Consider the following 25,918-nt stretch of genomic DNA (forward strand, 5'->3'; position numbering starts at 1 on the left):
CTGGCTGCTGGGCGCGCAGCATGCCGTGGGAGGTCTGGGCAAGACGCAGGGCGAGATGCCGGACCTGCTGCATTCCTACCTTGGCCTTGCGGCACTCAGCATGCACGTGCACGAGCACGAGCACGGCGACGACGAGGCGCCGCGGGACCGGGACGCGCAGCATACGCAGCTGTCGCGGCAGCTGGCACGCTTGGATGCGGCCATGAACTGCACGCAGGAGACGAGGCTGTGGTTGAGAGCGTCACTGGAGGGGATGGAATGAGACACACACCCACTCCAGCAACCACCCTTCGCCCCCCCCCCCCAATGTGACCTTGCTCGTGCCGCGCTGCTGGGGGGGCTGGACGCCCCTCGAAACGGCTCACTTCCCCCCCCCCCCCCGCGGAGAGGGGCATGTCAGCTTTCCGCCCATTGGCGGAACTTGAAGGCGAGGGCAGAGTAGCTGGAGTTCCAGCGCGGAGAGAGAGAGAGAGAGAGAGAGAGAGTGTGTGTGTGTGTGTGTGTGTGGATTTCCTGGCTGATCAACAAGTAAAGCCAAACTCCCGCGGCGCGCGGCCCCGATGCAAACACCGGGGCATGGTTCGCACCGCCGCGCACGTTGCGGGCTCGATGCAGAATATGCCGGAGCGAGAGTGACATCCAAGCGTGCGAGCGACACATCATCCTCCTCTGTCTGTCCGGGAGTGCATTGTCGACCCATCTCACACACCATGCCATGCAAACTTCTCTCCGCATTGCTCACTTCTTTCCCTTCCTCCTCTTCCCTCCCTTCTTCTGCTCCTCCTCCTCCTCTTCTCCCTGCTGCTGCTTCTCCCTCATCCTTCGCGCCTCATCCTGCGCGCGTGTAATCTCCTCTGCCGACACCTCCTCGCCGGCGCGGATGCGCGCCACGATGTGCGCCGGCACGGCGACGCGCGCCACGTTGGTCTGGAAACCCGGAGCGCCACGGCCGAGGCCGGTCTTGGGGTCGTATGCGCGCGCACGCGCGGGCGAAGAGGCGAGCCGCAGACGCCGAGAGAGCAGGTAGAGCACGATGGGAGCGAGAAAGAGGACGTAGAAGAAGACCATGGCGTTTCGTGCGTGTTGCGCAAAAAAGACGGCTGGCCCGACGCGCGTAAAGGAGAGAAAGGTCGGAGTCTCGGCTGAGAAAAGCGCTGGGCAGGCCCGCTGTCGCTGTGGAAGCAGCTGAGCGCGCAGGTGTTGGATGTGCAGGGCGCGCGCGAGAGCCAGGAAAGAGGCGTGGGTCACGTGTTGCGCTTGGGCTGGCCTCGAGAGTCTCTCTGGCCGAGCAACGAGAGCGGAGATGGAGAGCGAGCGTGGGGTGAGAGGGGTGGCACACGTGGTGCGCGCGGGGAGAGCCGCGCTGGAGGGGGAGGTTGTGGTTGTGTCGCAAGCTGGCAGACGCGCGGGCGGCGGCGGCGGCGGCGCCGTGCGTCGAGCTCGAAGTCGCAAGCCGCAGCGCCGGCGCAAGCGAGGCGAGACGCGCGCCGCGCGCCGCGCCCGCACCGATGCTGGCATCGCGATGCCGCTGAGCAGCAAGCACGGCGAGAGTTCAGAGTGCTCTGGCTCAGTCTGCGCCCCCGCTGCAACCATGCTCGCTGCCAGCTCTGGGGGGGCAAGGGGAGGAAAGCCAGCCGATCAGGTCCTGCACACCCTGACCACGTTGCAGCCCAGGCGCGCTCCAACACCGCCCCATGCCCCCCACACCCACCACGAGAGGCCGCAGCTCAGCGCCGGGCAGAGCGAGGCTCGCGGCGCTGATGGCTTAAGCAAAGTGGCAGCGACGCACAATGACACGACGCACGCTGGGCAAAGAGGGAGCAAGCGCTGCCTCGCGCTCCCCTCTGCAGCCAACTGAATGCTCTCTCTCTCTCTCTCTCTCTCTCTCTCTCTCTCTCTCTCTCTCTCTCGCCTCCACTCGTGCCCTCGATGGCGGAACGCAGGTGGAAACTCCATCGCCCTCTTCCTCCTCGGCGCCTCCGGATAGACTGCCAGAGTTGCTCACTGCAGCTGCCACATCGAGGCGCTCCTCGCAGAGATCCTCGGCAATCCAGGCGCGACTTCTCCGCCTCTGGACCTCCCCCCCCCCCCTCTCCCTGGTCAGGCCTGCCACCACTCAGGCGAGGACTTTCGCGTGACGTCGTCTCTGCCATTCCACTCTCTTCTATCTCTCCACCCGCATCTCCTGCATCAACGTCTTTTCGCCCCTCTGCTACAGCTTCGCCTGGCTCGAATTGTCGATCTTGGTATGCGTGCCCGCGTTTGCCCTTCTAAGGCGCCTTCCGTTCTCTCCATCCTTGACGTAGATGTCGCACTTTTATGCCCCCATTCGTCAGCACCTCCATCTTACTTTCGAGAGGCGCACACTCACCTGGATCACCGCCACGCTCTTGCCCACGGTGAGGGTCTGGCACTCAATGTCGATCCAGCTGCCGACGGGACAGGGGGCAAAGTAGAGCATCTGGATGCTCTGCGACACACCCAGCAGCGACCATGGCTCGCCGTAGACGCCCGAGGTGTGCAGGTAGAGCACCATGCTGGTGAGATTGTCGCAGATGCTGGCGGCGCACCCGCCGTGCATCTGCCGCGCCGCGCGCGACAGTCAGCGCAGGGCCGCGCGAGGGCCCACCACGCACGCAACACGCACATTCATGAAGTGGTTGCTCATGCCCTCGGTGACCTGCATGGTGCAGACGACCTTGGCGCTGCGCCCGTCGTCGGTGCGCTCGAGGTGCGTGAGGCGCAGCGAGGCGTCGAGCGAGTGCCGCGTGAAGCCGGGCGAGTTGGCGTCGACCATGCCCTCGAGCATGTCGCGGATCTGCTGCCGCGCCGCAGCGATGCTCTGCAGCTGTGGTTGCGGCATGGCGCAAGAGAGGGTCGTGATGGTGGTGGGAGAGAAGGGGCAGCGCAGATCGCAACTGCGCTCCTGCCCCCTTCCCCGCCTCCACCCCGCATTCAGCGAGGCGCTTGAAAGCCAGGCAAGCGAGGCGAGTCGACTCGGCGTCCGCTCCGCCCGGCGCTCGGCCCGCCGCTCGCCCGAGCCCGATAGAGGAGCGTGGGAGCGGCGCGTCGCGGCCAAAGTGCGCGTTGCGCCGGCCTTGTATGTGGCACTACATCTTGCCCGCGCGCCGCTTATGCCCGTTTGTAGTCAGCGGCAGGGTGCAGCGGGCTGCTTCTTCTCCACCATCCTCAAGGCCGCCTCAAAAAGCTCTGCATCGCACATCTTCGGCGCCGTATCGAGGTGGCTCGAAGTCGGGCCCATGGCGGCGCTCAAGCGCTCAGCGTCGCCCTCGGCACCGCAGGCACACGGGGCGCTGCCAGCCGAGAAGATGGCGCGCCGCGCCGAGACGCCCGAGCCGCGAGGCGGAGCTCCGCGCCTGGCCGTGCTGCCGCCTACGCCTTCGATCAAGCAGGAGCCTGGCTTTGCGCGTGCCGAGGAGGAGCACATGGCCGAGCGAGGCCTGTCGCCGATGCCGCCGCCAAGTCCCGCAGAGGACGCGTCATCGCCGCAGAATGACGCCTCGCCCACTCCGAGTGGCGAGGAGGAAGAGACGAGGCGCATCAGCATGTATCCTGCGGTGCTGGGACGCATGGTCGACACTGTGCTCGAGGGCGAGGCCTACCTCTTCTCGTCTGTCGAGCAGGTGTTGCTGAGGCGGTACGCCGAGCTCCCTCGTGAGTTTTCCGCTGCTGGCATCACAGCGGCGAGGCACGCAAGCTGATTGCTACCGCATTTCTGCGCACCAGCTGCCTCGCGCTATCTCTTCGCTCGTCTGCTGCAGCGACAGGATGTCTGGCTGCGTCTCAATCGTCTGCGCTACGACGAGCGCGACCTGCCCGACATCGCCGCCGCTCTGCCGCCCCTCTGTGGCGCGCCTCCCGCTGCTCTCAAGCAAGAAGGCGTCGCCGACGACGAAGCGATGCACTTCTGTCTCGATTCAGCAGGGCTAGGCTTCGATGAGCTCGCTCCTGTGCTCGAGCTGCTCACGCTCGATGAGCTCAAGGCACTGCCGTGTCCGGCGCTGAGCAAGGCAAAGGCTTCAACTTCGACGCGTGCAGGCGTCATCGGCACCATTCTCGGCGCCGAAGGGCAGCGCCTGCTTCCTGGCATGTTCAAGAAGAAGGAAGAAGGCGAATCCGCGCAAGACGCCCCAGAGAGTTCGCAGACCGGTCTCCTCAAACGTCATCTGCGCGAGACGGTCGGCGAGGTAGTGCGCATTCCTCCCGCCACTCGCTCCCTCATGACGCGTCTGGCGCTCGTCTACTACCGCGCTGCAGTGTCCGACGAGCGCTCTGCCCTCACCACCGCCGTGCTGGCGGAGAGCAAGCGGCGCGTGTATCCGCAGTACGCCTTCCGCCGCAGCGAGCGACTCTTTGAAAGCCGAGAGCATCTCATTGCGCTGCAGCGCGCCGCCAGTGTCGAGGCGGAGGTGGAGGGTCTGCTGGAGCAGGACGGCAGCAAAGAGGCGTTTGAACGCGTCAAGACGCTCTTCGAGTCGGTGTATGAAGAGTGGAAGAGTAAGTCGCGCGCTTCGACTTGGCCGCGCCCGCTCGTCTGACTCCTTCCTGGCAGTGCACGTCCGAGACGTCGAAGCCTCCAGCGCCGGCTGCGATCAGAGACAGTTCTACTTCCGCAATCGATTCCACCCAGGCTGGCCTCTGACGCGCGTAGTCTTCAAGGGCGCCACTGCCCTGGCACACTTCAAGCTGTACAAGCGCGAGGAAGAAGTGCTGCGTGCGCTTCTTGCACAACGAGCCTTTCGACGAGGGCGGCGCGGCGAGTGGTACGATCGACTGGCGCTCATCCTGGGCGCATACTCGGAGCGACCTGACAAGGGCAAGGCGAGAGCGCTCGAGGTGGCAGTGCAAGGCATCGAGGATCCAGACACGCATCTCATCTATCAAGACACGCTGCAGCGTCGCATCGTCCGGCTGGAGTCGCAGCTGCGCATCGCCTTCTCGCGCAAGCACGACTTTTCCTACGCCAAGCTCGCCACGTGTCGCGAGCGCATCTTTCGAGGCACGAGACTGGACGCCATGGCGCCGCCGCCTGCGCCGCCGAAACGAGGACCGTGGGGCAATTCGTCTCCCTCGCCTTCTCCCGGCGCCGTCGACTCTACGAATGAGCGGCGCGCATTGCGCAAGCTCGTGCAGGTGGAGCGTGGACCCTCGCCCGTGAGCCCGGCGCGCCGACCGTTCAAGATGGAGAAGGCCGTGTCGGACCCCATGCTGCTCTCGGCGCGCGGCAGCACCGCCGCAAACGGCAGCGCCTACGTGCTGGAGGAGAGAAGGAGCATGGCAACGGTCTGGGAGGGCCTCGACGGCAAGTCCTGTCGCGTAGAGGATTATGTGCTGCAGTGCTATGCGGAGGAGGGCTTTACCGGGTGAGCATCGGGCGTCCTCGCGCGCCATGCTGTCTCGCTGAACCCGACCACGCCACGCAGCTTCCACTGCGAAGGCGGAGTGCTGCGCATGATCTTTGCGCTCGTCATGTGGGATGTCCTCTACGCGCCCGTCGACGGTGCATTCGAGACGCCGTTCCAATCCGCGCCGCTTGATCTGGGCGAGGATTCCTTTGCCATAAGTGCGTTAGCTGCCCGCGGCATCTGTGGCATAGCTGATCCTTCCCTCTGGCGCACAGCACGCGCTCCGCAGATCCGAGAGCGTCTGGCGCTCATTGAAGAGACGGGTGGGCTAGCGCTCATTCGTGAAGCAGACGAACGAGAGCGTCCGCGCCGCTCGTTCGCCATTGGCTGTCGCTGGGATCTCTACACGCAGCAAGACCTCCTGGAGATTGCCGAGGTGCGTGCGGACCCAGTGCAGCTGGCGCTGCATGCGCCGTTGCGGCAACCCTGCTGATGCCCGTGCGCTACCCTCTTCCTTACCCAGTGCATGGGAGGCAAGGCGATTGCGACAGTCTGCCAGATGTTTGCAGAGGAGTTCATCGCCGGCGGCTTGCCCGACCTGGTCGTGTGGCGCATGAGCGACAAGACGGTGCGCTTCTGCGAAGTCAAGGGGCCGGGTGGTGAGTCGCCGACAGGAGAAAGCGATACTCGGGGATGATTTGCTGATGATGGCCCTCGTGCTCGCCTGCAGACTCGCTGCGCGCCAAACAGAAGGTGAGCAGCTCTTCACTCGCGCTGGGCGACGCACAGCTGACGGTGTCCCTCCTCTGCTAGATCTGGATCGACGTGCTCCTGCGCGCCGGCCTGCAGGTCGAGGTCAGCCTGGTGCGTGAGGGCGTGCGCAAGCGCAAGGCCGAGGCCGAGCAGGAGTAAGGGCGCATCACGGTGGTCACGCGCGGCTGCAGAGGAGGCGCAGAATCGTATCGTTTCATTCGTGTCTGTCGCTTCGTCGTCGAGCGACACTCGAAGCTTCATCATTCTCGTCGTGCTTCTCGCGTGCTCTACTCGCGCTTCTGCACGCCCGCGATGGAGTTGGAGCTCTCATCTGCCTCTGCATCCCAGAACGCGCCGTCCGCGCTTCCCTCCTTGTCGGGCAGCGCCGGCGGCATCGGCGTCGGCGCCGAGATGCCGTGCTGCGCCACGGCCATCTGGCGCGCCTGCCAGTCGCGGCGCCTGAGCTGCGTCTCTTCGGCCGATCCGCGCCAGAGGGCGCGCTCGAGGAGATGCCGGACGGCGCTGCGAAGCACGCTGTAGCCGCGCTCGGCGACGAGGGCAAGGAGAAGGCCGGCGACGAGAGCCGAGGCGGCGCTGGAACAGGGGAGGAAAGAGGGCACGAGGGGACAGTACCGCTCTGACAAGCCGCTGGCGCTGGTGGTGGTGATGTCGGCGTGGTGCGTGCGCATCTTCGTCTCGTACCTGGCAGCGAAAGGTGAGCGACTGAGCGGCACGGCATAGAGAAGTCTGACGCACACCGAGTGTCCCTCGAGATGGGCGTCCGGCGCCTGCTGGAAGAGATAGACGAGGGCGGCGTTTGAGAGTGCGGCCAGCCAGGCGATGAAGGACTGGCAACACGCGTGTCAGCCTCGACAGACGCAGGACGGGCCCAGCGATGCTACGCACCAGGACGTCAAGCCAGGGCCCGATCGTGGCGCTGCGGCGAGGCACGGGACGACGCGAGTTGAGACAGACCTTGAGTGCGTCGGAGCGTAGCTCGAAGCTGTGCGGGGAGAGCGAGTCAGCTGAGGCATTCTCCCTCAGCAGCGAGCAGTAGCACGCACAAGTTGTTGACGAGCGCCATGACTGTGCAAAGCAAACGTCAGTCGGAAATTTGCCCGAGGCAAGGCGAGGGCAGCACTTACTCGGCGCAAGGGGCCAGATGGTGCTCCACAGCACAATGTAGCCAAACTGCGTCGCCATCTCCGCGTAATCGCCAAACGTCTGTGTGAGGTGTCAGCGGCTGGCACTGCTGCACCTGATCTTGCTCGCACTCACCTCGTACGGCGGCAGCGCCATTTCCTTTGCCACGCGCTGCAGGAACTTATCCTGGCTCTTGCCCGTCTTGCCACCCTCTGCACGCTGCTTGCGATACTCTGCCACCTTGCGCAGAATGAACGGCAGCACGAGCTCCGTAAAGGCGCCAATGGCCTGCGTCGTGGTGAGCACGGCAAAGAGCTGGTTGTGCATCCGCGCAGCGTTGATGTCGAACGCGACCTCTCCACTCGGCGTGTGGTGCAGCGTGCCGCGGGCAAGTGCGCGAGAGATGTGTCCGGCGAAGTAGCCGCGAGAGACGAGCTCGTTCATGATCGACTGGCCGAACGGGATGTACACCAGCGCCGAGAGAGTGAGCGCGCCGTACGAAACGAATGCTTGCAGTGCAAACGTCTTGAGCGTGAGCGCGTCGGCGTGATTTTGGGCGCTGTAGTGGTTCTGCAGTAGTGACATCGTTAGACGCAAGAGCGCAAGGAGAGCTAGTTTGCCATGTCTGTAACGCACCTCCCACTTCGTCAGTGCCTTGGCTGTAGCTTGCCAAGCTCCCATGATCTGCGGCACCGCCGTGGCGAAGAGAATCGTGGGCACTTGAGGCAGGAGAGCCGCTCCGACTCCATCCTGATGCGCGTCGTCCTCGTCAGCGCAGGCAGAGCGGACACAGCTGCGGTCCCACTCACGTAGAGCTTCGTCGCAAACACTTCGACGGCAAACATCGTCGTCAAGGTAGCGCCGAGGAGGGCGGCAAAGAAGAGCATGACGGGCAGTGACACGGCCATGCGGCTTTCGCGACGCCACCATTCGAACACTTCCTCCTTCTCGCCCGTCGCTTCGTCCACCTTCACCGTTCTCGGCTGGAAGTCCTGACGACGTTCGGCCACCGCCTCGGTGCCGTATGTGCCCCAGCGAACGCTGAGCTTGCGCTCGCGCATGCGCCAGACCTCGGTGAAGATCAGCGACCAAGCGACGAGGAGAATCGAGTAGGAGAGCGAAAAGACGCAGCCGGAATACCAGAAGGAGACGGCAATGGGAGCCAGGAAGAGGAGTGAGGTGAAGTAGGAGGCGAGGAAGGCGAAGTAGACGGCCACGTGCTCTCCGAATTGGGCGCGCAGATCGTCGAGGCTAGCGAGGCGATCAGCATCTCGGCGTCTCGCGAGAGAGAGGGGATGCGGGACTCACTCGCCGTCCTTGATGGTCAGCAAGCTGCCCAGCTTGGTCCATCGCTCAAGCCAGACGCGGTTGTACTCCGTGTCGTGCACGGGAAAGATGTCGAGGAGATGAGGGTAGGCAGAGCTCTTGATCGCCAGACCGGCGCCCGACGGCTGCGACGCTTCGGCAGAGGCGGGAGAGGTGAGAAGGGCGTGTGTGAAGCGGATACTGTGTTCAGGAGGGTGAGAAGAGGGAGAGCAGTAGTGAGAGCATGAATGCTTACCGCTCGGCCGGAGAGAAGGGCTGTGATGCGCTTCCGGGCCCCGGCGGTCCGCCGGCGCCGTGCAGGAAGTCCTTCATGCTGTTCGCCCGGATCAGTCTGCGCCCTGACACTCCCTTCTTTTGGCGCGGCTCACTTTTCAGCCCTCCGCATGTGCACCAGCGCCTCAGCTTCGGCCTTGACGAAGAGCAGCACCGTGCCCTTATCGGCGCCCGGCCGCGCAGTGAAGCGCATGCCTACGGAGCGGATGGCCGAGACGAGGCGCGCATACTCGGCGGCGATGGCGCGGTCGGCGGCTGCGTCGGGCTGCGCGCCGGCCTCGAGCGCGTGCGAGGGTGCGCACTCGAAGAGCAGCACGAGATCGACGGAGGGGTCGGGCATGGTGAGGGTGCGTGTGGTGGGCAGGAAGAAGTGAGGAGATGCCAGCGAACAGGGTTTCCCACCGCGCGCCGCCGCGCCTCCACATCGTGCGAGAGCAACTCAAAGCGCAAAGCTCGGGCCACGCAGCACGAAGACGTCAGTCGCGCTCCGCGCACGGGCCGCGGCTGCTGCTGCCGTGGGTTGCGGCGGCGCGCGGCGCGGCGGACCCTGAACACGACCACCATCCTTCCTGCCGCGAGCCACAGGCTGCTCTGTACCCAGCCCAAGATGATCGGCCTCGAGGAGAAGCCGCTGGCACAGCGGTACATCGATGTCCGCCGCAGCCGCAGCAGCGCAAGCATGGCGCGCCTGCTCGCGTGCCTGCTGCTCCTTGCCGGCGCCGGCGTGTACTGGCAGCTGCTGCCCGTGTGGCCCTCGCCGCGCCCCGAGCCGCCGGCGCCGCATCCGCCAGCGCCGCCGGCGCACGACGTCGCTGCTCGCTGTGCGGCGCTGCACATGCCTTCTGGGCCGCCGCAGCACTTCGCACAGCGCCGCCGCTCCGACCGTGCCAAGCCGGCCGACGAGGCGCCGCGGCTCGTCGTGCGCAACGCGACCGTCTTCACGGGCCACAACGAGGAGGTGCGGCACGGCGCCGACGTCTGGCTCGAGCACGGCCTCATCGCCGACGTGACGGAGAGCAGCGCACGCCGCAGCAGCGACGGCTGGGACGTCATCGAGGCGCACGGCCGCTGGCTCACGCCTGGCATCGTCGACATCCACGTGCATGCCGGCGTGTACTCGCTGCCCAGCCTCGCGGCGACGATGGACCACAACAGCGCCGCGTCGACGCTGACGCCGTCGCTGCGCTCGCTTGACGGCCTCAACCCGCATGACGTCTCCTTCGAGCGCATCGCCAGCGGCGGCACCACGACGGGCCTTGTGCTGCCCGGCTCGGCGAACAACGTCGGCGGCCAGGCGTTCCCAATCAAGCTTGGCAAGCAGACACGCAGCGACGCACGCCTTGGCGGCTGGAAACGCGTCATTGACCCGCCGGCGTCGCTGGCGCTGCCGCATGAGGAGCAGCGCAAGGGCAACGACGACGGTATGCAGCGGGCCGCCGGCCAGAGCGCCTTCCGCTACATGAAGGTGAGCTCAGCCAGGGTTGGGTTGCGCATTGAAGGTCCGCTGAAGTGAGCTTCTGCAGATGGCGTGCGGCGAGAATGCTCGGCGTCGCTACGACATGACTCGCATGGACGAGGCTCGTGCCTTCCGCGGCCTCTTCGAGCGGGCACGCACTCTCAAGAACCAGCAGGACGCCTTCTGTGCTCGCGTGAAGAGCAAGGGTTCGCCAAGTGATGAGGTCTTCCCGGACGACATTGAGCTCGAAGCCGTCGTCGACGTGCTGCGCGGCAAGGTCAAGGTGAACACGCACTGCTACACGACCATCGACCTCGAGGCGTACGTGCGCCACACCAACGAGTTCAAGTTCCCGCTCGCAGCCTTCCACCACGCCCACGAGGCGTACCTGGTGCCCGACCTGCTCAAGCGCACGTACGGCGGCACGCCGGCTGTGGCGCTCTTCAGCCTCAACGGCAACTACAAGGTCGAGGCGATCGCTGGCTCGCCGTTTGCACCTGCAATCCTTGCGTCGCACAACATCACCGTGCATCTCAAGAGCGACCACCCCGTCACGGACAGCCGGCGCGTGCTGAACCAGGCAGCGCAGGCTGCTCACTACGGTGAGGCCAGTCGACATGCTCAGCTGTGCATTGCTGACGAACCTACCAGGCTTCCCCAATGCACTCACATCGATGACCAGCGGCGCGGCGCGCACGCTCGGCCTGGACCACCGCCTTGGCTACGTGCTGCCTAAGTACGACGCAGACGTCGTGCTCTGGGACCGCGCACCGCTCTCGCTCGGCGCCACGCCCGTGCAAGTTGTGATCGACGGTGTGCCCCAGCTCGACCGGTCTCTTGCCGAGGCCGCCGTCGCGCACCAGGTTAGCCACATGCCTGGCCCGCCCGCAGCTGACCTCGCAGCTGAGCTTGAGCGCGTCAACGAAAGCGGACCGGACATCATCGCGCTGCAGGCCAGCGCGACACCTCTTCCGATCGACCGAGCCAGCGACGTGACGTTCACGAACGTGAGCGTCGTGTTTGCGCGGACATCCGGAGGCAAGATCGAGCGCACCGCCCTGCGCGGCGGCGAGGTGCAGGTGGTGGACGGCAAGATCGCCTGCGCCGGCAAGGCCTGCGCCAGCAGCCTGTCCAAGTCGCGCAAGATCGACCTGCGCGGCGGCACCATCATTCCGGGCCTGACCACCGTCAGCGGCGACCTCGGCCTCGCAGACATCACGTCTGAGCCGGACACTAGCGACGGCTTCGCTTCCGCGCGCTCATCGTTCGCGGCGCTCGTCGGCGACGACGCCAGGCCGCTAGCCCGCGCAGCCGACGTCATCCAGTGGGGCGGCAACGATGCACTGCGCACGCACGCCGCCGGCTTCACGAGTGTCGTCTCGGCGCCGCGCTCGCAGGGCTTCGTCTCGGGCTTATCGACGCGCTGGGCGCCCGGAGCGCTCGATGCGTGGGAGCACTCGGCGATCAACGCCTCGGTCGTGGCTCTGCACGCCGAGATCTCGCATCTGCAGACGTCACAGGCGAGATCCGCCCTCTCCGAGGCCGAGCAGATCGGCCTGCTGCGCGCGCTGCTTCGCTCCGGCAGCGACCGCATCCATGCGCACGCTAGCGGCAGCGATAACGCGGATGTGTGGCAGCGCGTCGTGCGCGGCGACCTGCCGCTCGTCGTGGCCGCCAGCCGCGCGGAACGGCTCAGTGCGCTAGTGAAGCTGGCACACGAGCATCCGCACATGCGTCTGGTGCTCGCCGGTGCCCACGAGGCCGCACACGGAGGCCTGCCGGAGGCCCTGGCGCGCGCCAACGTCGGCGTGCTGCTGCGCCCGCAGACGTGGAACGTCGAGTATGACGCGCGCCGCGACCTGCCGGGCCCGCCGCTGAGCCGGGACACGACGCTGTCGGTGCTGCGCAAGGCCGGCGTCAAGGTCGGCTTCCAGCTCGAGGAGGCCTGGCAGGCGACCAGCCTGCTCTGGGATGCTGCCTGGGCTGCTGAGCAGGCTGGCCTCAAGCAGGCGGAGGCCATCGAGCTAGTCTCGACCAAGTGAGTGCACCTCGCGCGGAATGACGTCTACCTGGCGCTGACACTCTTCCTCAGCGTCGAGAGCATGCTCGGCCTGGAGCCGTCGGAGGACTTCGTCGCCTTTGACGGCTCGCCGTTCGAGTACGGCGCCAAGGTCGTCGCCATCGGCTCGCAGCAGCGCGTGGACCTGATGCTGTAGGCACGCGCACTATGGAAAAGCAGGAATGATGTACATTTGGTGACACGGGTGACGAGGGCGCAGCACGGCGCAGGTATACACAGACGCAGCGGGAGAGGAGACAATCAGAAGGGCGAGCCGTCGCTCTCGGGCTCCCAGCGCGGCACGGGGCGGCGCGTAGTGCTGCGATTCGTGCCCGTGCTGCCGGTGCGGCGCAGGCCGTGGCCGAGCTCGGCGCGTGCCAGCTCGAGCTGCGTCGGCGGTGCGGCCGAGACGATGGTGGGCACAAAGTTGTACTCGTTGCTCAGGCCGTCGACGAAGAAGCTGGGCGAGGCGCTGAACTCGCCGCCGTGGCCGGCGTCGGAGCCGGCACGGCTGTCGGACGACGTGAGCGGCAGCGCGTCGCGGTCGACGACGCTGCCCGAGCCCTTGGCCTTGAGGTCGTCGCGCAGCGCGCGCAGGCCGTCGGTGACAGACGAGCTGGAGAGCTTGCGGCCGAGCTGGCGCAGCGTCGAGGCGGCCGGCGCGATGGAGGCGTCCGAGATGCGGCGCTGCAGGCGCGGCAGCTTGTCGCTGATCGACGCGCTGCGCCGGCGCGCCTGCTTGACGCTGTCCGCCACGGCGCCGGGCTGCGGCGACGGCCCGCGCGACGAGTCGCTGCCCGAGGCGCCGTAGGAGAGGCGGTTGAGGTCGAGCGACTTGCACGCGCTCTTCTCGCCGTCGGAACCGAGCGTCGAGGACACGGACGCGGGACGGCCTGCGCATGCGTGTCAGATTGTGGAGGGCCGACGCGACGCGCGAGCACGACTCACCAGGCTGCGTGACGGCGCTGTGCGGCAGCGAGACCATGTGCTGCTTGGCCGCGCTGGGCGTGATGTGCTCGACGGGCCGGCGGGCGCGGCGGCGCAGTGCGAACCAGGCGCCGACAGCGGCGCCGGCAAGCACGAAGACGGCCGCGACGACGATGCCGGCCATGGCGCCGGCCGGCAGCGCGGCGCGCTTGGCGGGCGGCGCATCGGCGGCCTGCTGCTGCGCACGCACGAGTGCGGCGAGGGCGAGCGAGGCGAGGATGACGGCGGGAGCACGAGGCATGGCGGTGGGCAGAGAGCGGATTGCAGAGGGCGAGGCGGGCGGCTGCTGGCGGACTGGCCCGGCGCTCGCTGCCTTATGTATGCGGCGGAGTCGACGGCAGCCGCCTGCTCGCGAGATGCGTCTGCACCTGCGGCTGCGTCGGGGCAGGGAGCGTATCGCAGGACGGCTGCCGGAGCAAGCGCAAGCTGCAGCGCAAGAGCCGGGGAAGGCGGCCGCAGCCGCAGCGCAGCACGCAGCACCAGGGCCCACGGCACGCCTGCGCTGATCAGCGCACATCGCGCAAGCCCTCCAGCACTGGGCCTGGATGCATGCACTCCGATGGTGGCGCCCCATGCGCAGCTCGCGAGCTGCTGCTGGCGATGGCTCCTGGACAGCTGAGCAGGACAGCGCCGGCCGGCTTCCCAGCATGCCCAGCGCACGGCAAGACGGCGCGCGCGGCCCTTGGCGCCCGCTGCGCTTCGGTGCACGCCAGGGCCCAGCGCATATGCCCGCGTGCGCACCGTCGAGCACACCACCAGCCGCCGCGAGGCTCGACTCCGCCGCCGCCGGCGCACCTACTCCCATGCGGGCAAGACGGCGGAGTGGTGCGCTGCTGCTGCAGCTGTGCTCCGCTGCAGGCCTTGTTCGCAGAGAGCTCTGCGCTGCAGGCGCGGCCCATTGCGCCGCCGTGCTTCTTTCTGTCGCAGCTGCGCCGGCGGCCGTGGGTGCGTGGGTGCGGTCGGCTGCGGTCCTCTGCAGCGCTGCACGGCAGCCACGCACGCAGCCGCAGCTGCCCTGCCGGCCTCGGCCTGCCGCCATGCTGACGGCTGGTGCAGCGCAGCTGTCGCGCGTGCTGCTGGTGTGGTGCCTGCAGCGCTCCGTCGGCCTGCCCGCCGGCCTTCCGCCTGCTCCGCTCCGCCCGCTCGCTCGCTCCCTTCCCCCCACACGTCAGCGCGCGCCGGCTGGGCAGGCTTGGCCTGCGCCGGCGATGCGCCGTGCCTGCTGTCTCTCTTCCCCTCATGCATCGCCCGCTTGCGTCGCTGACAGCGCCGGCCCTCGCGCCGGTCGCACGATCGACGTCGCAGCAAGCCCAGCCCAGTTGCGGCTGCACTCGTTGCGCTGGCCTGCGCGAGCTCGTGGGCCATGTGCATGCATGCACCTGCGATGGCCCTCCAGCAAGGGACGGCACAACGGGTTGCATGGTGCGGCTGCGGCTTGCGGCGGCGCACCCGCGGCTGCGCTGCGTGCACCGCACCCACGCGGGCACGAGGCGCGTGTGCGGCGCCGGCCAGGGAGCTGCATGCATGGCGCCACATGGCTCCCGCGCCCGCTCCCCGGCGCCCGTTCCCAAGCCTCACGAGCGCAACGTCCTTCCGCCGGGACCCTGCGCTGGAGCTTGGGCCGCGAGCGGGAGGCGCGGCTCCTCGTCGTCGGCGACTGGCGGCCGCTGCGTGGCCAATATACGGCGATGCTAGGACAGCAGCAGCGGGAAACGCGGCGCGGCGAGGAGGCCAGGGGCAGAGCGAGGCGGCGCTGCTGCGCGGAACAGCGAACGGATGATGCAGATGGCGACGGCGGCTCGGGCAGCGGCAGGACGTAGCGTCGCCGCAGCCGTCGAACCGACGCAGCCGCTGCGGCACACCACTCGACTCGAGGACGGTGTCGCCCTGACAATCTCGCATCCGGCTCAGCGCAGCCGGGTGCCGCTGCAGCGCTAGGGCGGCGATGGCCGCTGCGTACCTGTGAGAGCAGCAGCTTAGCGCCTCGGGCATGAACCCTCCCGCGCCATCCCATGACGCAGCCGCAGCAGAGACTAGCGCGCCCGCAGAGCACGCCAAAGCGATCCTTACTTGCCGGCAGCGTGCTTGTGCGGCGAGGAGCACGACAAGCAGCACGCCATGCGGATGATCAGCGCGCCAGGAGGTGATCGACATCCACGGCCCCTTGCGCGCCGGCGCGAGCCTCTTGCGAGCTGTCGGCGCTCGCTGCGTCGCGTGACGGCCGGCTGCCGGCCCGATGCGCTCGCCGGGCATCGCACGATGCTCTGCGGCCTCCGCTCGCCGCAGCATTCTTATTTCGAGGATAAGCAGCGAGCGGCCGGCTGCTGTGTCGCATGCGTCTCTCCCACGCCGGGCCGTCTGTCTCGCCAGCGCGCGCAAACCTTGAGGCGAAGGAAGCGTTAAGGCTCGCTGCAGCATGCAGGGCAGGTCTCGGCGGCGGTAGCGTGCGCTCCTGCGCCGCCGGCGTCCGATGCCCCATCCGGCGCGCCGCGCAGCCGTGGGAGCGGCGCATAGAAGCGCGCCCAAGACCCGCGCACCTGCGCGGCACGCTGCGCCGAGCACCCGCAACTGCATGCAGCCGTCGCCTGCACGGGCGTGTCTCACCTGACAGCTCCCACCCTCGACGTGCGCAGCAGCAGACGCAGACCCCTGCTCCGCATCAAGACGCCGCTAGACGTGCATGCGAGTCAGGGCCCAGCTGGCCTGATCGCCCTGCGTGGTGCCGCCGCATCTGGGGCCCCTGCACGGCAGCAGCGTCTAGCACAACCCTCGCACAGCCCGAAGCGTCGCACGCATGATCGGCCGGACCTTGCCCCCACGCTGCCGCCCTGCTGTATCTCCGGCTCCCACCCGCACGCGGCCAACCCAATCGTGAGACAGGCATTGGCCCCTCTGCGGCGCACTGTCTGGCATTGCCGCGCGCTCAGCCCTGCTGCTCGCCGCCGCCGTCGGCGTACGAGTTGCTCTTGTGCTTCGGCGTAAAGGCCCACTCGTCGGGCGTGGGGCCGAGGAAGAGCTCGCTGATGCGCACCCAGTCCTGCGAGTCCTGCGACGCCAGCAGCGTCTCGAGCTCGTCGCGCCCGCGGAACGTCGGCGGCCGGTCGTTCATCTTGGCGCGGTGCTCCAGCAAGCCAATCGGCACGTAGCGCGAGGTGAAGGAGAGATACTGCAGGGCAGCTAGGTGAGCGAAGCCCGTCGCACTACGGCAAAACACATCTCACCTCGCAGAGGAAGCGCCGTGTCGCCTGCACACCCTGTGTGTCGGAGCCCCAATGTGTGAGGCCCCACTCGGAGTACTGGCGGACGAGGTCGAGGCGCTCGCGGCTGCTGATGTCCCAGTCGCGCCGCTCCTTGATCTCAGTGAAGATCCACGGCTGCGGCAGGTGCGTGAGCAAGACGTGCAGCAGGCCTTGCCGGTGGCGCAGCGCACCTTGATCAGCGCGCCGCGCGCAATCATCACGCCGTCGACGTCTGAGAGCTCACGGCGCTCGTGATACGACTTGAAGTCGTAGACGTCGCCGTCGCCGAAGATGGGCACCTCGTGCATCTGTGCGCAGCTCGGTCAGACAGGACCCAGGCTCGGCCACCGGGCAAAAGGCGCACCTCTTCCTGGTCGGCGTGCTTAGCCTCCTCGTTGTGCGCGCGCACCGTGTCGCGGTATGTCCGCACGCATTCGCCAATGTAAGACCAGTCGGCCTGTTCGACCGCATGTTAGCGCGGGAGCACAGCAGGCTTACCCAGCTCACTCACCTCGTTCTTGTACCGCTGCTGACGCGAGCGGCCATGCAGCGTGGCCGCGCCGACGCCGAGCTCGCTCGACAGGCGCGGGAAGAGCTTGTGCACCGTGCGCGTCGACGACGTGCCGGTGCGCAGCTTGATGGTCACCGGCGTCTCGCCCATGACCGCGCTGACACCACGCACGATCCGCGACAGCCGAGACGGAGCGTCCAGCAAGGCGGAGCCTACAGAAAGGGGTCAGCAGCCGCAGTCTCGAGCATTCTGCGGCGCGTACCTGCTCCACGGCCGTAGATCAGATCAATAGGGCAGCCGCAGTTGATCTGAGCAGAACATCAGCCTGTGTCTGGCGCTGAGGAAGGCCATCACTCACGTCGACGAAGTCAAGCCCTCCGCCAATCTCGGCCTGCAGCGCCTCGGCCGCTGGCACAAGCAGAGCAGGCTTGGAGCCGCACAGCTGCACGCCAAACTGCCGCTCGCCCTCCCAGCGCCGTGCAAGACTCCACTCGCTGCTGCTGCCTTGCAAGTAGCTCTCGGCAAGTCCTGGGCTCGACAGTCAGCGTGACCTCGAGACGACACCGTCGTCAAGCCTCACCCATCTCGCCGCAGGTGATGTCGGCACCCTGCGTGACACAGAGCCGCCGGAAGGGAAGGTTGCCCGTGGTCGTCAGGGGCGCCAGATCTGCAGTACTGCAGTCAGTCTTGACCTGCAGACATTGACGCTGCCTACGCACACAGCTGGTTCTTCCAGTTGAGTCGCCGCTTCTCCGGTGCGCGGATCCGCGCAAAGTCAGGCGCGCCCTGCCGGCTGCCGCTCGCCTCTGCCTCGGCTGCGCGCTGCTGCGGCTTGCTCATGGCGTTCTCGAGCTCTTCGAAGTCGATTTCGGTCTTCGCTGCGGCAGGCGCTGCGGCTGCGGCGGCTTTGCGTGCCTGCTCGGCATCGAATGCAACGCGTGCAGCCTCTGCGTCCACGCCGAAGGGCTTCTTGTCCTTCGACTCCGCGTCGGTCTCGTTCTGCAGGATGGCCAGAACAGCGCGGCTCATTGGCAGCGGGTACTGAGCAGACGTCAGTCGGCGCGCAGCTTGCGCGCGCTGCACCACTCACGCTGCGCTTGGAGAGAGACCGGGTCGTCTCGGTCTTGACGTAGTTGAGCTCGTCGGGCGACATGGGCGCCGTGCCGCTGACGAAGTCGCGCTGCTGCACCTGCTTCAGCCGGCGCTCGCCACCTTCCGACGTCTCGATGTGGGCACTGAGGAAGCGGCACTTCCAGCCGGCCGGGCAGCCATTGGCCTCGCCGCCGTTTTTCGCCACGTGCGCCTCAAACGCCGGGCAGCGCGGCACAGATGCTTCACTCTCGGGCGCTGGCAGCACAAACGGCGGGCTTGTACCGTAGTGGGCGTCCAGATAGCGCATCTGGTCATCGGCAGACGCCGCATTGAGCGCGGACGTCGGGTGTGGAGGCACGATGAAGCTGAGGTCCGCTGGCTTGGACGCCAGGAAGTCGTCGATCGAGTGCGAGAACTTGCAGCTGCGTGAGCAGCATCAGCACCGCAGCCTAGAAGAGCATTCCTGTAGAGGCTCGCTCGCCAAGACATCAAGGCACCCCACAGTTGCGCCGGCCCCGGCCCACCACGCCAATGCCCGTCGCCCGCTCGGCACTCACTGGTTGCCGCGCTCGCACGTCGCGCCTCGCGCCACAGCATGGCAGATGCCCTTGATCTTCGTGTCGCTCATCTTGTTGAACTTGCGCGCTCGGTTCACCGAGCCGCCCTCCTGCTTCTGGCGCGCGGCACGCTTGCGGGCGGCGCCCTTGAGCTTCTTGCCCGGCGGCTCGGCGCCGTCGCCGACGTGGCTCGTGGCCGCCTCGGCGGCGTCGTCGTCGCGTGCGCCGCTGTCTGCGCTGCGATGCGACAGCACATACTCGGGCTTAAGCTGCGCCGTGCCGTGCGTGCCGGCGGGCGCATCGCTGAGGAGCAGTGTGGCAGACATGGTTGCGGGTGGTGGTCGTGCGGAGAGCGCCAAATTTCCTCTGGCAGGCGCCTGATGTCGTGCGCGGCACGAAGCACGCGCGTGCCCGAATCCCGAGGCCAGACCACCTCCTCTCTCAGCGACAGGAGGGCGACGCATAGTGACGGACATTGAATGTGCGGACCGCTAAGGATGATGTGGTATACTAATACAGACCGACGCTGCGCCGCAGGGCGAGCGAGCAGATGGATGAGGAGGAAAGGTAACGCGAGGATGAAAGAAGAGGAAGGCCCCGGCCCAGGCGCGCCGGCGCAACAAGCGGATGCGCTGCGGGAGCCTCAGCTCTGGGCCAGGCTGCTCATGAACGTCTCCCAGCTGCCCGGGTCCATGCCGATGGGGTAGTTCATGGCGCCCCAGAGGTCCGTGCCCTCGAGCGCCGGGATGAAGGCCGCGTCGGCAAGCGCCTCAAGCGCCGACGGCGACGCAGCCGCGCCCAGCGACGGCGAGTCGTGCGCCTCGCGGCCGAACGCAAGCGCACGCGGCGCAGCGAGGTGCGAGGCGGCGGAGCTGCTGGTGGGTACGCCGTGCGAGAGGCCCCAGCTGTTCGATGCGGAGAGCTGTGCGTGCGGGTACGGCAGCGCAGGCGGCGGCGGCAGCATCTCCTGGGCCTCGTCGCCCGCCTGCTCCTCGGCGCTGGCCTCGACGGGCGGAGGAGCGGGACTGAGGCCCTGCGGCGACTTGCCGCCCAGGGAGATGAGAATCTGAGCGTGCAGGCGGCCGATCTCCCACGTCTCCGAGAGGCGCTGCAGCGTGGCGATGCACTGCGTAAAGCGCTGCTGGCTCGCCGACGCAAACGTGAGCGCCGAGCCGGAGCGCGAGAGGGGCGCGAAGATGGTCGCGGCGGAAAAGATGAGGTACCTGAACTGGCGGGTCAGCGGGCTGAAGCTTCGGTCAGCGCAACGGGGCAGCACTCACGACCAGCTGCTGGGCACCTTGCGGCTGCGGTAGCAGCTCTCGTACGCGTCGAAGAGCTGGCAGATCTCGCTTGCCGCAGCGAAGCAGACGTCCAGCGCAGACTTCTGCTGCGCAGAGAGCGTCGCCTTGCCACCTTTGGGCGGCTCGCCGCTCGGCGCCGAGACAAGCGGACGGTGCAGGAGCAGGCACGTGAGGCAGAGCCACGCGCGCATCGTCAGCTGGTGCGACGTGGCTACCTCGCCCTGACCGCTCTGCGCACGTCCGTCGTCCTCGCCGCCGATAGCACGCGCCGTCGGACTGGACCAGCGCAGATGCAGCGGCAGGCGTGCTGTCCAAGACACGAGCCGTGCTTTCTGGCTCATCTGCGACGCCTGTGCAGTGCCGCGGCTGTGGCCCGCGCGGCGCGTGAAGACATCGGAGATGACGCTCTCGAGGATCTGCAGCAGCTCGACCCACTGTAGAGGACCCGTCAGCTGTGCCGTTCTACGCGCTCGGCACATGTCTACTCACGGCGACGAAGTTGCTCAGAGAGTGCGTCGAGCGGCCCTGCAGGCCTCCAAGCGCCGCGGGCGTGACGAAGCGAGCGGCCTCGGACTCGTGGCTGAGCCAAAGATCGTGCTCATCGCGCTCGCGCGACGTGGCCGGCAGCGGCTGCGACGCCTCGGCGGCGCGCAGCATGACGGGCTTCTCGAGCACGGCGCAGAGGATCTTGTCGAGCGCATACGCCGCCCAGTACATGCGCCGGGCCTCCTGCACGGCCGAGGCGACGCGCCACGAGACCGGTGCGCCGTCGCTTTCCGCCTCGCCGACGTTGATGCGAAGATCCAGCGCCTGCCGGCAGGCGAGACCGCCCAGCGCCCAGGCGCAAGAGACTCGCCCGTGGCCCAGCTCGACGAGCGTGACGAGCAGCAGCGCCTGGCAGGATGCAATGCGCGGATTGCCGACCTCCTCCAGCAGCAGCGAACGGCGCGCATCGGCAATCAGCGTGCTGCTCAGGCCCTGCGGCCAGGTGGCCGTGCCGAACCCAGTGAACGCCTCGGCGTTCTCTGGCGCGTCGCCTGTTGCAGCCGCACAGCCGATGACGGCCTTCCAGAGCACAGGCTCCCGCTCGCGCAGCGAGCGAAGCGAGTGGATCGTCGGCGCATAGAAGATGGGCCAGAGCGAGTGGATGAAGGAGAGAAAGTACTGCAGCAGGCGGCGCTCGATCTCCTCGTCGAGCGTGTGCAGCAGGTGGTTTGCCGCCGCGCTTGTGGCGTCGTAGTAGGGCCCAGGCGGCCGCACGGGCGATGCGATGCGCTCGGCAGGCAGCGGAGGCAGCGCATCGGCCTTCATGACGCCGTTCCACGGCGCACTCGGTCCGGCATTGGACGGCGGCGAGGCAGCCGAGGGATAGGCAATGCGCGGAGACGAGTACGGCAGCGGCGGCGCAGGGACCACAGCACGAGGCGGCGAGTGCATCGCAGGACGCGACTCACCAGCCGAGCCCCACGCCGCGCCAGGCTCGCTGCTCGGCGGGTGTGGCATGTAGACGCCGTTCGAGGAGCCGTTCATGGTCGCCAGCATCGACGCCGACGAGGGCAGGTGCGGCAGCCCGGCGCCCGACGCCGAGCGGTACGACGCTGCGCTGTCGTTGCTCTCAAGACGCGCGTGCGGCGGCACGTGGCCGTAGTGCTCGCTGTGTGCGGCCGGCGGCGGGAAGATGCTGCCGGAGCTGCCCTGAAGCGCGAGCAGCGAGTGGCTGGCGGCCTCGCTCTCGCGCGCCGCCGCCTCGCTGAGACGCTGCTCCTCGTTGCTGGTGCTCTGGCGTGCCCGGCGCAGCTGCTGCTGCTGCGGCGGCTGCGAGTGCTCGTCGCGCTCGTGCTTGCGCACGCCGCCGCGCGGCGGACAGCCCTTGGGCGGGCCGCGCTTGAGCGCCACGCGGTAGAAGCACTCGGCCTCGCCGGCGACGCTGGTGCAGCGCGCACACGGCGTGCCGCCGTCGCACTTGACCTTGAGGCGCGAGCAGCGCGTGCAGGCGGCCGTCTTGCGTGCCTCGCCGGACGACGTGCTCGGCGACGCCGGCATGGCGGCGGGCCCGCCGGGCCTGGCCAGGGATGGGAGGGTGGAGCGAGGGTGCACCAGCCAGTGGCGCGCAGATGAAGAGGTGCTAGGACGAGGCGTGCGGCGGCATGGGTGCGTGCGCCGGCGTGCCGAGTGAGGTGCAGCGAGCGAGGCGATGAGTGAGGCTCGACGGCGCGTGCACGGGCTGGAGCGGCGAAAGCGTGGTCGGGAAGGAAGGGCCGGAAGTGCGCGGCGTGGCGCAGGAAGTGGAGATGGCGGTTCGCCCGATGCACCCGCGATGCGCAGCCGCTGAGCGGCTGACAGCACCCCAGCGCCGCGCCGCGAGGACAGCCGAGCCGCCGCGCCGCATCGAATTGCCGCCGGCCTCGCCGCAGCACCTCTTCATTACCTCTCCATCTCCCTCTCGTTGCGCTGCAAAATCTCTGCACGTGCGACACGGATGTGGGCGTCTACCTGGAAAGTGCTCGTCGGGCCGCAAGCGTGCCGGAGCCGAGTGGCCGAGGCGCATCGGACGCAGGATCCGCCACGCCGCGCCGCCGCTTGCTCTCTGCAGCACAGCCGTCGGAGCGCAGCCGTCAGCGAGGCGATGGGCGCCGCTGCGCCACGTCTGACGACGAGGCATAGCTCCGGACCGTGCTGCTTGGCGATGACTGGGAGCTCAGGTTAGCCTCAGAGGCTGATGGGAGTTGCGTGGAGAAGGCTTCGGACGGAGCAGCAGCGGCGCGACAGGCCTCACAGCCTGGACCTCCTCGCGCGCGAGCGACAGCGGCAGGATCTCCGCTCAAGATCTGCGCTGCTTCGGCCTCGGCCGTCGTGACCTCGGCGATCTCGCTCTGGACTGGTACGCTGCACCCTGACCGAGCCCTGCATCGGCTGGAGGAGCAGGAGGACCGGCGAGGTGAGAAGCGTTCCCACGGCCGCCGTGCACGTGACCCGACACGCATGGCGTGCGCTGCGAGCTGCCTTGCTTCAGCGCGGCGCGCGGCCGCGCAAGGCGCAATTCAAATATGCGCGCCGTGCTGCGGTCTGGCGTGCGCGCCCCCCTGGGAGCGCCCCGATGTCGCCCCAGATTGCGCCACTGCGCCGGCCGCCGGCCACGGGTGCCCACAGAGCACGCTCGCGACGCACGCAGCACCTCATGGCGGCACGCTGCACAATAGAGGGCCCCACTAGCGGAAATGCGGAGTCGGGGTCCGGCCGACGTGCAGGCGAGCAGCCGCCGGCCGCCGGCTGGCAACGACGTGCACGGAGCACCTTCGGCGAAAGCGTCTCGTCCCAGGAGCGCATCCGTCGCAAGAGTTTGCCCCCTGGAGCATGAAGGCTGCTCTCGGACGTGTCTGCTAGCGGGTCGGCATCGCGCTAGCGCACCGAGCACGACTGAAGGAGCAGATCTTCTTTGCTCCCTCGCCCTCGCTAGCTCGCGCTCTCCGTCGCTTGCGCCCGTGCAACGTGCGGCTCTACCTGGCGCCGCGCGGGATGGCACAGACCTCTGCGCTGGCACTCTCACCCAAAGACGCCATACGCTCCACGACGCTAGCGGCGAAGCTGGCGCCGGCTTGTCTGTTCTGCGCACGGAGGCTGCAGCGCCGGAGCAGTTGCGTCCGCGCGATGGACGGAGGATCTCATTCGGACCAGAAGATTGCCCATGGGTGGCGCATCCGGCCACACATCGCCCATTTGCAGAGGCCAGAGTGCGCTGAGAATAGGTCGCCTCTGAGTCGCTCGTGATTGCACTCTCGCGCTTGGCCGCAGCGCGCCTGCTGGTCGCACGCAATTGTCATCAGCCAATGCCCGCTTCGCCCAGGAAGCCCTTACGGGGACTTTACCGAGCGCCGGCCAACTGGTAGCGCTCCCTCTTCTTCGGCTCCAGCGTGCGGAAATCATCTGACTGTGCGCAGAATCACGACACTGTGATGGCAGATTTGCAAGTCACGCTGGCTGGTTGGCCTGCAAGGGTCTGTGCCGTGTGGCAGCTCGCCGGGCAGCGTCTTCTGGTGGCGTCCAAAGGGGTATAAAGACGAGGCGAGAGGGCCGCCCAAGCGTCGATTCCTCATCATCCTCTCCGATCCCCTCCCCTCTCCTCTCCCACTCGAGCTAGCCATGAAGCTCAGCACCCCTTTCGCCACCCTCGCCACCCTCGCGCTCGCCGGCTCTGCCGCGGCGTTCCCTGCCTTCGTCGGCAAGGGCGAGGCCGGCATCGCCGAGCTGCTTGCTCGCGCCGAGTCGGCCGACCCCGAGTTCTACGCTCGCGCCAAGGCGGCCGACGAGGCGGCCTTCCAGGCCTTCCGCGAGCGCTCTGCCGAGATCCGCAAGGGCGGCGAGGTGTACAAGAAGCGCGCCGACGGCAAGCGCTCCATCACGGCGCTCATCGATCCGGCCTCGTTCAAGTTCAACGACGCCGAGCAGACGGTCGACTTGACGTCCGACGAGCACAAGTTCATCGCCCCGGGCCCGAACGACATCCGCGGCCCCTGCCCGGGCCTCAACCTGCTGGCCAACCACGGATACCTGGACCGCAGCGGCGTCACGACTCTCACACAGGGAATCGACGCAATCGTCAAGGTTTTCGGCGTGGGCCTGGTGAGTGGCGCCAGGAGGTCTGCTTGGAGCGACCAGCACTGACTCTTGACCTCAGGACCTGGCGGCTGCCCTCAACGCCTACGCCGTGCTCTTCAACGGCAACCTGCTCGACCTGACGTGGTCGATCGGCGGCCCGTACGGCTCCAAGGGCCTCGGCGGCGTGACGAACCTGCTATTCGGCCAGCCGCAGGGCATTAACGCCCACAACATCTACGAGGGAGACGCTTCCATCGTGCGCCAGGACTACTATGAGCCGGGCGCGAACAACGACAATGTGCTGCTGAAGCTCGACCTCTTCAAGGAGCTCCTGGCCGACGGCGGCAACAACTCCGCTGACGGCGTGGACGTCTTCACCCCGGAAGTCATGCTCAAGCACAAGTCGCGCCGCTGGCATCAGAGCGTGGAGCGCAACCCGCTCTTCTTCAACTCGGCCTTCGGCGGCCTCGTGGTCACCACGGCGGCCGAGCGCTTCGTCGCGGAGTTTGCGGCGAATAACACGGCTGATCCGGAGACTGGAGCAAACCGTATCTATCTCGACGAGAAGAACCTCTTCGCCTTCTTCTCCGTCGAGCGCAAGGCCGACGGCGAGCTCGTGTACACGCCCGGCCACGAGCGCCTCCTGCCCAGCTGGAAGCGCCGCCCGCTGGGCAGCCCCTTCTCGCTCGTTGACATCGTCATTACGCTGCTCAACGCCGGCCGCATCGACCCCTCGCTGCTCTCCGTCGGTGGCAACGCCGGAAAGGTCAACAGTTTCGCGGGCGTGGACGCCGGGAACCTCAGCGGCGGCGTCTTCAACACGGCACAGCTGCTCGAGGACCCGCAGGCGCTCAGCTGCTTCCTCTACCAGGCCACGGTCACCGAGCTCATCCCGACGCAGGTGCAGACGCTGTACAAGATCACGGGCGCCGCGCTCGACTTTGTCGGCAAGACGCTCGCGCCCGCCTGGGGCAAGCTCAAGGGCGGCGACGGCGACGAGCCGTGCCAGTCGTTCAACACCAACGCCGCCGGCCGCGTGTCGGTGGCTGATGCGTACAAGAAGTTCCCCGGCAGCAAGGGCGCCCTCGTCTAAGCTGTGACCAGCGAGGCTCTGCCCCCCTTCCCCCCTCCCCTACACTAGTCCCGACGCTCAGCTGCTGCGCCCGTGCGCGCGCGAGGTCCCCCAAATTTAGCGAACGGCACGTTTCTGCATTCATGACATTACGAGAATGCATATCTGCCCACTCCCGCCGTCGTGT

The 25,918-nt window shown here is 67.6% G+C and overlaps 12 protein-coding genes across 12 annotated transcripts in view; 5 read left to right on the forward strand and 7 right to left on the reverse strand.

Moving 5' to 3' along the window:
- The window catches only part of FA09DRAFT_328843 (hypothetical protein), a gene marked incomplete at its 3' end in the record, with an annotated part of 939 nt that extends 614 nt beyond the window's left edge, over window positions 1-325 (forward strand). The window contains exon 4 of the mRNA XM_025741933.1: window positions 1-325. Coding sequence (XP_025599726.1) covers window positions 1-262 — 262 coding nt within the window.
- A 143-nt stretch (window positions 326-468) lies between these two features.
- Window positions 469-1,388, reverse strand: FA09DRAFT_328844 (hypothetical protein). The gene has a single exon (XM_025741934.1). The coding sequence runs from the start codon at window positions 1,066-1,068 to the stop codon at window positions 739-741; it is 330 nt and encodes a 109-aa protein (XP_025599727.1). The 5' UTR covers window positions 1,069-1,388; the 3' UTR covers window positions 469-738.
- Window positions 1,389-2,205: 817 nt separating this feature from the next.
- On the reverse strand, window positions 2,206-3,026 carry FA09DRAFT_328845 (hypothetical protein). The gene is made up of 3 exons (XM_025741935.1): window positions 2,648-3,026; window positions 2,372-2,581; window positions 2,206-2,314 (listed from the first exon to the last, which is right to left on the reverse strand). The coding sequence occupies exons 1-3, from the start codon at window positions 2,861-2,863 to the stop codon at window positions 2,213-2,215; spliced, it is 528 nt and encodes a 175-aa protein (XP_025599728.1). The 5' UTR covers window positions 2,864-3,026; the 3' UTR covers window positions 2,206-2,212.
- A 1,083-nt stretch (window positions 3,027-4,109) lies between these two features.
- Window positions 4,110-6,278, forward strand: FA09DRAFT_295232 (hypothetical protein; the record flags this gene model as incomplete). Its single annotated transcript, XM_025740109.1, has 7 exons — window positions 4,110-4,518; window positions 4,574-5,384; window positions 5,445-5,584; window positions 5,642-5,802; window positions 5,890-6,025; window positions 6,097-6,119; window positions 6,180-6,278. 7 exons carry the CDS (start codon window positions 4,110-4,112, stop codon window positions 6,276-6,278), a joined length of 1,779 nt encoding a protein of 592 aa, XP_025599729.1.
- Window positions 6,279-6,311: 33 nt separating this feature from the next.
- Window positions 6,312-9,218, reverse strand: FA09DRAFT_328847 (DUF590-domain-containing protein). Its single transcript, XM_025741936.1, has 11 exons — window positions 8,957-9,218; window positions 8,824-8,901; window positions 8,571-8,768; window positions 8,072-8,513; window positions 7,899-8,012; window positions 7,398-7,832; window positions 7,265-7,343; window positions 7,184-7,205; window positions 7,026-7,122; window positions 6,876-6,967; window positions 6,312-6,821 (listed from the first exon to the last, which is right to left on the reverse strand). The coding sequence occupies exons 1-11, from the start codon at window positions 9,199-9,201 to the stop codon at window positions 6,407-6,409; spliced, it is 2,217 nt and encodes a 738-aa protein (XP_025599730.1). The 5' UTR covers window positions 9,202-9,218; the 3' UTR covers window positions 6,312-6,406.
- Window positions 9,219-9,422: 204 nt separating this feature from the next.
- FA09DRAFT_328848 (hypothetical protein) lies at window positions 9,423-12,582 on the forward strand. The gene is made up of 3 exons (XM_025741937.1): window positions 9,423-10,326; window positions 10,385-10,919; window positions 10,969-12,582. The coding sequence occupies exons 1-3, from the start codon at window positions 9,541-9,543 to the stop codon at window positions 12,357-12,359; spliced, it is 2,712 nt and encodes a 903-aa protein (XP_025599731.1). The 5' UTR covers window positions 9,423-9,540; the 3' UTR covers window positions 12,360-12,582.
- On the reverse strand, window positions 12,552-13,495 carry FA09DRAFT_328849 (hypothetical protein). The gene is made up of 2 exons (XM_025741938.1): window positions 13,325-13,495; window positions 12,552-13,269 (listed from the first exon to the last, which is right to left on the reverse strand). Exons 1-2 carry the CDS (start codon window positions 13,485-13,487, stop codon window positions 12,638-12,640), a joined length of 795 nt encoding a protein of 264 aa, XP_025599732.1. The 5' UTR covers window positions 13,488-13,495; the 3' UTR covers window positions 12,552-12,637.
- A 2,753-nt stretch (window positions 13,496-16,248) lies between these two features.
- FA09DRAFT_328850 (FMN-linked oxidoreductase) lies at window positions 16,249-19,101 on the reverse strand. Its single transcript, XM_025741939.1, has 11 exons — window positions 18,763-19,101; window positions 18,204-18,627; window positions 17,833-18,154; window positions 17,694-17,780; window positions 17,472-17,641; window positions 17,376-17,421; window positions 17,114-17,325; window positions 16,967-17,059; window positions 16,794-16,910; window positions 16,585-16,737; window positions 16,249-16,529 (listed from the first exon to the last, which is right to left on the reverse strand). Exons 1-11 carry the CDS (start codon window positions 19,086-19,088, stop codon window positions 16,287-16,289), a joined length of 2,193 nt encoding a protein of 730 aa, XP_025599733.1. The 5' UTR covers window positions 19,089-19,101; the 3' UTR covers window positions 16,249-16,286.
- A 126-nt stretch (window positions 19,102-19,227) lies between these two features.
- FA09DRAFT_359480 (hypothetical protein) lies at window positions 19,228-22,335 on the reverse strand. The gene is made up of 3 exons (XM_025745115.1): window positions 20,553-22,335; window positions 20,043-20,497; window positions 19,228-19,985 (listed from the first exon to the last, which is right to left on the reverse strand). Exons 1-3 carry the CDS (start codon window positions 22,104-22,106, stop codon window positions 19,406-19,408), a joined length of 2,589 nt encoding a protein of 862 aa, XP_025599734.1. The 5' UTR covers window positions 22,107-22,335; the 3' UTR covers window positions 19,228-19,405.
- Window positions 22,336-22,474: 139 nt separating this feature from the next.
- Window positions 22,475-23,164, reverse strand: FA09DRAFT_231869 (hypothetical protein). The gene has a single exon (XM_025739597.1). The coding sequence runs from the start codon at window positions 23,045-23,047 to the stop codon at window positions 22,679-22,681; it is 369 nt and encodes a 122-aa protein (XP_025599735.1). The 5' UTR covers window positions 23,048-23,164; the 3' UTR covers window positions 22,475-22,678.
- FA09DRAFT_231872 (hypothetical protein) lies at window positions 23,165-24,073 on the forward strand. Its single transcript, XM_025739598.1, has one exon. The coding sequence runs from the start codon at window positions 23,282-23,284 to the stop codon at window positions 23,801-23,803; it is 522 nt and encodes a 173-aa protein (XP_025599736.1). The 5' UTR covers window positions 23,165-23,281; the 3' UTR covers window positions 23,804-24,073.
- FA09DRAFT_231879 (hypothetical protein) lies at window positions 24,004-25,816 on the forward strand. Its single transcript, XM_025739599.1, has 2 exons — window positions 24,004-24,683; window positions 24,739-25,816. Exons 1-2 carry the CDS (start codon window positions 24,204-24,206, stop codon window positions 25,750-25,752), a joined length of 1,494 nt encoding a protein of 497 aa, XP_025599737.1. The 5' UTR covers window positions 24,004-24,203; the 3' UTR covers window positions 25,753-25,816.
- Window positions 25,817-25,918: the final 102 nt, after the last annotated feature.

The sequence above is a fragment of the Tilletiopsis washingtonensis genome (genome assembly GCF_003144115.1).
Source record: "Tilletiopsis washingtonensis strain MCA 4186 unplaced genomic scaffold FA09scaffold_6, whole genome shotgun sequence".
NCBI lineage: Eukaryota > Fungi > Basidiomycota > Exobasidiomycetes > Entylomatales > Tilletiopsis > Tilletiopsis washingtonensis.